Source organism: Procambarus clarkii, chromosome 61 (genome assembly GCF_040958095.1).
Source record: "Procambarus clarkii isolate CNS0578487 chromosome 61, FALCON_Pclarkii_2.0, whole genome shotgun sequence".
NCBI classification, from domain to species: Eukaryota; Metazoa; Arthropoda; class Malacostraca; order Decapoda; family Cambaridae; genus Procambarus; species Procambarus clarkii.
In genome coordinates this window covers 13696382-13705927 of record NC_091210.1, presented here as the reverse complement: position 1 = coordinate 13705927, position 9546 = coordinate 13696382, and the positions used below count along the sequence as shown (strand labels likewise).

General features: G+C 42.3%; 1 protein-coding gene across 2 annotated transcripts; it reads left to right on the top strand.

Moving 5' to 3' along the window:
- Positions 1–1442: 1442 nt before the first annotated feature.
- LOC123774414 (uncharacterized) lies at positions 1443–8990 on the top strand. 2 transcript variants are annotated; one of them, XM_045768686.2, is made up of 4 exons: positions 1443–1598; positions 2541–5049; positions 6435–6594; positions 8700–8990. In XM_045768686.2, coding segments are annotated over exons 1-4 (2874 nt in total). In that variant the 5' UTR covers positions 1443–1596; the 3' UTR covers positions 8903–8990. The 2 variants fall into 2 exon arrangements, with proteins under 2 accessions (XP_045624642.2, XP_045624641.2); XM_045768685.2 differs by lacking the exon at positions 1443–1598 and adding an exon at positions 1834–1941.
- The last annotated feature ends 556 nt before the right edge of the window (positions 8991–9546 follow it).

Below are 9546 nucleotides of genomic sequence, written 5' to 3'. Positions count from 1 at the left end.
TCAGGCAACCCTTTCGTATATACGCGGTATGGGGTGCATAATAAATAAACTAAATTAACACACCTAAGTTATATTTGCAAGGGTTGAGCTATGGCTCTTGGGCTATGGCTCGTGTAATAAACTGGTGGATAAGTTCTATATCTAAAGGTATGTATGGTAGTCTTATATCTTGGCGCATTCTAATTTGTCACTATTCTGATACTAAAATATTGTTTAATGTTTGACATGTGACTCATTTGGGTATTTAGTTTAAATTTATGTCTATTTATTCATGTACTACTCAAGTTTAAATGTGTTTTTATCAATCAACTCCTTTCGGTATTTTGTATGCGGTAATTATGTCTCCTCTCTAGCAGCAGTAGGCTGGGCGGAAGTGAGTATGGCTGAGTTGTGATCACATGCAACAATAGCACGATATTATAGTGCATTCATTCCGGTCTCGGTCTCTCTCTCGGTCTCTCTCTCTCTCTCTCTCTCTCTCTCTCTCTCTCTCTCTCTCTCTCTCTCTCTCTCTCTCTCTCTCTCTCTCGGTCTCTCTCTCTCTCTCTCTCTCTCTCTCTCTCTCTCTCTCTCTCTCTCTCTCTCTCTCTCTCTCTCTCTCTCTCTCTCTCTCTCTCTCTCTCTCACACACACACAAAACTTTACACCATCACTACCCACGTGTAAAACAACACTAACTGTACTCAGCACCTAATTATGTTTGGTCTGGTTCGTAGCATCTTATTCTTCCTTGACATGTGGGTGGGGTGAGCTTGGATATATTATAATATTAATAATAATATTTGACTTCTGAGTACTGATAAAGTTGTAAAGGGGGGAAACGTGGCACCACTATCACCATTGTACGTATTTTGTCTACTATTGGGCACTGATTGGTACCTCATCTACAACCATCAAATAAAATACATATGGATCTTAAATTAATATGAGTACTGTAGAGCTAAAGATAATAATACATCTTATCTTGAGATGATTTCGGGGCTTTAGTATCCCCGCGGCCCGGTCCTCGACCAGGCCTCCACCCCCAGGAAGCAGCCCGTGACAGCTGACGAACTCCCTGGTAACTATTTACTGCTAGGTAACAGGGGCATCAGGGTGAAACTCTGCCCGTTGTTTCTCGCCGGTGCCCGGGATCGAACCCAGGACCACAGAATCACGCGCCTAGTGTTCTGTCCGCTCAGCCACCGGCTCTCAGGTAATAATACATACCTGAAGGTATATATTATTATATCATCATAGCTATTGATGTTAAACTAGAAAATAACCCAAAACTAGTCTTGCTAACAGCTAATGAGTTAATCCATTACTCCAGAACCCCCGGATCCTTCCCATAAGGGATCAGAGTCTACAAAATACAAGCGGATGCTCCTAACATCGGATTGGAACGTATTAAAAGGAATCCGAATCTACTGTGAGCGCTCGAGTGGGAGTGGATGCTACAAGAAGGCTCATCTGATGCTCCTCCTCCTCCTCCTCAGCCTCCCGGATGTGTGTGTCAATATTTACTTCTGGGATTACAAGGTGTCTCGGGTCGTGTGTTTTGATGGCTAGTGATCCCTAGTGTGTTGTGTGTGAGAGCTTCCTCGCCCGCCAGACATGTGAGTTGATCCTCCTCCTCCTGCTGCTGCTGCTGGCTCCTGTGGTGTCTGCTGGCACACATGACTCCCTCACCGCCTCTCCCTGTCTGCTGGCACCCATTGATCCCATGACTGGTGCTGTGACTGTCACTGGTGCTGTGACTGTCACTGGTGCTGTGACTGTCACTGGTGCTGTGACTGTCACTGGTGCTGTGAGCGACTGATACCATGACTGGTGCTGTGACTATGTGGATGTCACCACATAGTCATGGTATCAGTCGCTCACAGCACCAGTCATGCTAGCAGTCTCAAGAAGATGTCATTTAATGCTAAAATTGTTCCCATATTGGAAACCAAACATGATGTGAGCCTTAGTTTCCATGCTAGACCGTAGTAAAAAGATGGCCACCATATCAGGTCCATCACCATCCGCTTTCTGACCCCCAAGCTAGGAATCATTGATGCACCACAAAATTTCAAGGACTTTTATTCACGTGGAAGATATTAGTGATGAGAAATGGAGTCAGTATAATTAACTTGAAAATTATCGCTCAGTATATGATGTCATGAACTTTCTTCACCTCACTATGGCCAAACTAAAGTTATTAGACTTGTTCTTGTATTTTTCTCTAACTTCAGAAAGCACTGTTTTATGATGTAGAATAATTGTTCTAAACTTGTCTAAATAAAACCTTAGAATATCTGTTGTTCTTCTGATGCAATTTATTATATTATGTTATATAAATACAATATTGTTACACATTATATATTTTAACATTTTTCCCTCCATGCATTTATCACCTGCTTTATGCAATAGTGTCACTTCAAATGAGCAACAAACCATCATAAATTTATCAGTTAAAAAAAGTGATGCATACAAGAGTATCATTGACAATAGGTGTGCAGCGAAAGTTATACAAAAAAATTTGTTAAGCTATTTATAATGTGAATTAATATTAACAGGTATCAGGACTCCAGTGTTGTGGAAGATGCAGAGTACCACATTATGTACGAGCATTATGATCATATCAAGCTGCCTCAGGATCCAGCAGCAACCCTTAAGTTGACCTCTGTGGTACACAATCAGTCTCCTGCTGTGTCTGGTACGGAATCTCTGGACACGGTTACCTTGTCCGAGGGTGAGGCACTGGCTTCGTCGGCTCTGGTTAATAATGCTCTCTCTTCAACCACAGTACTCACAACTACATCTCATACCAGGACAATACCGCTCTCGGCACCGCCTCTCTCGGTTGCCGGTACGCTGGCCGTTACGTCTCATGCTGGTGCAAACACAGTTAATGTGTCTCCCCTCACTACAGCAAATGCCATTCCATCTACAAGCATGAATGCGGATAACAACTTTGGGGATGCAGCCATCTCTGCAAGTGATACACTTACTGTTGCTACTATGTCTGCTGTTGGCTCATCAACATCAAGTACAGCATCTCATGTAGATATGAATCAGATTGTCAGTACATCTGATGATGCAGTCATTGATGGCAACCTTGTTACTTCATCCTCAATTGATGCTGTTGTCACATCAATGGTAGCTCCCTCTGACTGCCAAGATGTGACTGGAAATGGCCGCAAATTACCTCCTCAGGTGATAGTAAAGCTTTTGGGTGAAGATTCCCTTAGTCTAGATATGGTTCGTATCATTGCTGAACAGGACGTTGAGAGCATACCACATCATCTACATGGTTTTAGTATGCTGACAAGAGCTGGTACACTTGTGCACACCAAAATTTCAGAGAATAGTATCATAAATGGTGTGGGTTCTAACCAGTACCGTGCGAATGAAGTGCTCAGACCAGCAATTAGATCTGAAAGAAAGAATGACACACCGTGCAGTGTGGTGTGGACTTGTGCCTACTGCAACCTAGTATTCACTAGCTCAGAAGCTGTTGCATGCCACCAGGAGAAAGATTGCACAGAGAACCCCAACAACTTGACTTTTGCAACATCAACATCCCAGTCTACTGTTGATGCTTTAATGTCACCTTTGAGACAACCTGAAGAACCTACATATGAACTTAAGATAGAAAGAGAGCCTATGAGAAGTGATGATGCACATAATATTCTTGATGGACACATTCCAGAAGATGATGTGGAGGACGAGGCAGACTGCGAAACAATGTGGAGCTGTGCTGTGTGTGGCAGCGAGTTTACCCAACCCAAAGATTTAAGTCGGCATCATATGACTCACACAGTTCAGGAACTCTCATCAGCTTTATTCAGGTTTACAACACCTCATCAGAAAGTCAAGAGGCGTAAAAATATTGCTGCTCCGAGTTCATTAACCACAACCACTATTCAGAACTTACAGACCAACAGTTCAGAATGTAGATGGAATAAAGAGAGGACAGATACAGCAGTCACTAAAATAGAAGAAGAAATGGTAGATGATCCTGGAGATACACCTCCTCATACTCCTCCTCAAGAAAATGTTAAAAAGTTCAAGAGAAAGCCTGGGCCTAAAGCAAAGCCACGTGAGAAGACTGAAAAGCGAAAGTATGTGAGAAAATTGGGAGAAGATGGCAAATTAATTCGACAGCGTGAATACAAGATGCCCCCTGCAGGTCAGGGAAGTCGGGACCCTCATACTTGCTACATATGCAACAAAGTGTTAAGCTCTAGAGGCAATTTAGCCAAGCACCTGGTGTTGCACAACTTAAATAAACCCTGGATGTGTGAAATGTGTGGGATGGGGTTCAATGCCAAGCGTGACCATCACCATCACTATTTACAACGCCACACCAATGAGCGGCCTAACATCTGCAAAGTGTGTGGGAAAGGGTATGTGGATAGCAATTACCTGCTAGAGCATATGGTGTTTCATAGACAAGAAAGGCCATTTTCCTGTGATATATGTGGTAAATTATTTAGAACTTCCAAATGTGTTGTAAGACATAAAAAGCGACACGAAAAAGAGAGGCATTTTACCTGCGCACTGTGTTTTAAGTCATTTGCTGTGAAAACTGATCTCACGTCTCACATCCGGAAGGTTCATCACAGTGATAAAAAACCTCAGCTGGTGAAGCAGCAGCATCAACCCCAACAACACCAGCAGCAAGAACAGGACAGTCAAGTCAAGTCAAAGGATCTGACAGAATTTCTGTTGCCCGGAGAAACGCCCGCACATCTCATCCCAGAGCAGCTACTGCCGTCTGACTTGGAATCTGCGAGTCTCGGCGGCTCTGTTTCGGCAAAAGATGGAATTTTTATCAGCAGCGATCCATTATCAGTCCCATCAATCATTCCAATCAGTGGTTCAGGAGAGAATGGAGTAAATTGTTCATACAGTGTAGCGTTAACAACACCTGCAGGAGGCCCAGGAGCAAGCTCTTCCATGGGGGATCATGCAACTTACATCATGATAAACAGTGGTGATGAGGAAGTTGCTCCTCATACGGTATCATCAACAGATGGTCTTAACATCATGTATACCACCACTCCAGCTTCTGCACAACAGGTACCAGTCAAAATTGTGTGTGGATGCACTAGGAAATCATAGCATGATATATCTTCATGAAAATCATTGGAGCAGGATAGAGATCAAACCAGTGTCTGGGGTGACCCCATGATGCTGGTGCATTCACCATCCTGCTCCAATGATTTTGTATGTGCATGATTCACTTACACATTTATTTCTCTGTCCATGTGTAATGTATTCAATAAGTTATCTTGCCCAGTATTAAAGTCAGTGTATTGTCTTTACTGTGTAGTTATATAGACACCTAAATTTTCACTATCTCATATAATGTATTTTTGCACTCTCAACATGTCACTCTTTATCTCCTCTCCTGTCTTATATATTTGTTTTTATATTTTTTTGGTATGAGAAGATAATAAATTAAACTGTAGAAGACATTTTGACCCATACAAGGCAGCTCCTGTTTATATCCACCCAAACTCACTCATATATATGCCTAACCTTCGCCTGAAACAAAAGAACCTCTTGATTTCTTTGCTTACCATAGGAACATTTGAATTAGGAGAGGATGAGGGTCACAACAGTCAAATTAGTCCCTGTGGTGTAGTGGTAACACTCGCCCCACATTTTATGAGTGATTTCTTCTAAACCCCAGCCAGGGATATCTTGAGATGATTTCAGGGCTTTTTAGTGTCCCCACGGCCCGGTCCTCGACCAGGCCTCCACCCCCAGGAAACAGCCCGTGACAACTGACTAACACCCAGGTACCTATTTTACTGCTAGGTAACAGGGGCATAGGGTGAAAGAAACTCTGCCCATTGTTTCTCGCCGGCGCCTGGGATCGAACCCAGGACCACAAGTTCAGCGTGCTGTCCGCTCGGCCGACAGGCTCCCCCGACCAGGATGATTAACTGGGCACCGATCCTTAGTTGGTTGTCCCTTAATTGATTAGAAGGTCATGTTCCAATAACAAATTATTAGGGTAAGGCTTAATATGAGGTATGGAAGGGAAAGCTCTAAGCCTGCTAACATTAGTCAGGTGTCTGCTCCTGTACCCGTGTAAACAAATGTACAGTATGCAATAAGGAAAGTGAAAAAGGGGCAGTAACAAAATAAAACATATCACGATTAAAACATTAATAGTGAAAGGACCAAACAGAATCTGTTCAAACACATTTGCAGACCTGAAGCTGAGCCCAAATAAGGGAACTGGAAGCTATGTGGTTGGCTTCAAAGTTGCTGTCAAAATTAATAACCCTAGGATTTTGTTCCCAGGGAATATGAATGTAATGTCTGCATTGGATTTTAGATAACGTGCATGTACTGTATTGCATTAGATATGGTGGTGAGTTCAGTCTTCTTGTACTTATTGTGGCTGGGGATTTACAATCATGCATGTACATCAGTTACAATTTTTGTTTAAGGTTACTGACCTTGACGGAAGTCACCTTGATGAAATGCAACACCTTTCATCATCGGTTGGATCATCCTTAGTAAGAGGTGATGGGCGGCTTCAAAACTCGAGCCTCCACCACCCTCTTGGTGGACAGCATCAAGGACAAGACACAGCAACAATTAACACAGGTAATAATCACTGCCTTACTTCTGCTTAGTTATTGCATTATTGCATTTCATTCCAGTAAATAAGCATTAAAGATGCTTATTTAATAAGCATCAAAGATGTTTATTTACTGGTACCATATTTATCATGGTTTTTGCCTTCCAGTATGCTGTTCTGTTACCAGAGGAACAGAGACCATAGCAAACTTAAAGAATTACTTTCTGAGCTAGGCCTTCTCTTTCTGGTGAGACCTCAGTGGCTTCCTGTAGCTAGCCACTCTATCAAGTCACACTATGACCTTGAGTCACTAAAAGCCTACTGGGGTACCAGAGGCCAAACCCTGTCCCACTTAGAAACACAGAGAACAGGGAATCTGTGATCACCCTCACCAGGAAGCAACCACCAGAAAGGTACAGGGAACCAAAACACGCAACAACAAGACAAATGTAAACAATTCAGAAAATGATCCACCCAGTGGTTAAGTGGGTTCTGTCCCTTTGACCCCTGGTGAGCAGTTTGTTCATTTGCAGCCTTCTACTTTTCTGTTTGAGGAGGAGTTGGCAGATGTTCGAAGGGGCCCCTTTGGTCATCTTTGCTTGGTTGGTTCTGCCAGGTTTCACCATTTGTTGTTTTGGGTGGCGGCTCTTTGCTGCTGCCTGTGAGCCACCAATTCTATTTTTCAATGGACACCATGTTGCTTGACTTTTTCCTTGGTCCCTTATTCCAAGACTCATTTCTCAAGTCATCTGCATCATCTACCTAGCTTGCAGTCTTCAACATGTCATGAGCTGATATTCAGGCTCAGGAATTGTGTGGCATTCTAACAAAGTTCTGGCAGCCCAGTATTTGGTCAGTGTTCCTGGTCCATGTTGTTAGTGTGTTGTTTTGGGTCATATCTTATGGTCTGGTTTCCTCTTTCTGTCCTAGTGTCCACCTCCACTCCTCCTTCCTGTTATCTTCCATTTGTGTTCTCTATGGTTAAATAAGTTCAGGGAGAAATCCTGCAGAAATCTAGCATTAAATATAATGAAATGCCTCTTTCTGAAGGAGACCCAGTGGCTCCCTAATTCCCTCCAGGCTCGTCAGTTCGTCATTGGCTTGTCCATCACCTCCTGACTTGAGATGGTGTCAGGCCACCTGGTGGTAGTAATCAGTACTAATGAGTTTCAAGCTTGTTTGAGTGAAACCCTTATTTTGTATGAATCGGTTACAGAATAGTTTGGCGATTTTGATGCTTCATTTTCTGTGAACCCTCCAGTTGTCTGTAAAGGTTTGCCAATTTTTTGGAAGGTATTTTTCTGGTGGCAGATTGTCGCTCGCTCCCTGTCTCTGAGGGGGCCAGGTTCTGGCTCTGGTCTCCATAGGCCAAACAAAACTTCTTTAACTGGTGTGGCTTTTTAGCATGGAGCAATATTGGCAAGATAGCTTCAGGGAGCCACTGGGGATCCTCCAGAAACTTTTCATTAGTCAATGCTGGGTTTTTGGTCATACTGTATTATCTTGTCTTCTGTTGCTTTTCATATTATATATTTCCAGTATATTTTTTAGTATATATATTACTAAGAGTTAATGACAACTGTTAACATTATGAAGAATTAGCAAAGTAAGAATTCTAACATAGAACTTTTCATGTGAGCAGCTCTTTAGTAACTTTTGAACATATTGCTAAATTTTTCTGACTCAAATATAGTCTACCAACCATTTGTAAAAAATGCTCCAACATTCACAGTATACTCATAATAAATTTGTGCAGGTTATAAACTATTGCACTTCATCTCTCTCCATATCATTTAGCAGTTTTGTAAAAACCATCTTTGCATTAAATAACCCATCTCATACATATGATATGAAACTGCTATTTGTTTTTAGCCATATTTTTGCAATTTATTTTCTGCACGATATCCAAACCACACGTCAGAAAATGAAGAAACTATATTTTGGTCCATCTTGGACCATTACACTACCTGATGTCCAGGTTTCAGTCCAGGACAGACTGAAACATGGTTATTTTCCATTTTCTAATGTGTGGTTTGTGTATCCCAACTTCAGCCGCATTATTGTGACTCGTCGTCCGCTTCTTTTCTGTATGCAGTACAGTATTACCTCGTGGATATTTTTTCTTCAACAGATGAACCTGGCTTAGATGATAATCAGCGATCAGACCTTGGTTTAACTGGTAATTCAGGTGATCCGTCAGCTAGTGACCATTGCTCTACACCAGGCCATGCTGCACGGGATCCAAACCCTGGGTTTCATCTTGAGCTCCTTTCGCAGACTATTCAGTTAGAGTTGCAACGAACTCAAACATCATCTGCAAGCTATTTAGGATAAAATACTATATCTTTCCATTTTATAGAAATCAAATATTATTAAAATAGATTTTATTATTTTTATTGACAAATATAATTAATTTTATTGAGTTGTAATTTTTCTTAATCCTTACCCTCGTGACAAGGACCCATACTGAGGTAAATTTCTGATTGTTACATGTACTCTGTAATTAAATAAATATATTTAAAGTACATGTACCAGATATCTCTGCAAAAGTGCCAACAAATTACCTTCAGAACCCTTGTGGTTCTCACTGCCTTGTCTCAAATCCTGTGTAGTGCCGACAAGCGGAGAAATGGGAACAGCACTTTCAACTAAGTGCAGCCGTGGGAAATCCATACAGAAATCTTAAAAGTACTGTAGATGATGGGTAGGTTGAGCATTTCTTAGATATGATAGTTTTTCTGGGTGGGTTCCCTCTGTATCTTTTCAAGTTAAGGGAGCCGGTCGGCCGAGCGGACAGCACGCTGGACTTGTGATCCTGTGGTCCCAGGTGGCGGCGAGAAACAATGTGCAGAGTTTCTTTCACCCTATGCCCCTGTTACTTAGCAGTAAAATAGGTACCTGGGTGTTAGTCAGCTGTCACGGGCTGCTTCCTGGGGGTGGAGGCCTGGTCGAGGACCGGGCCCCGTGAAGCCCCGAAA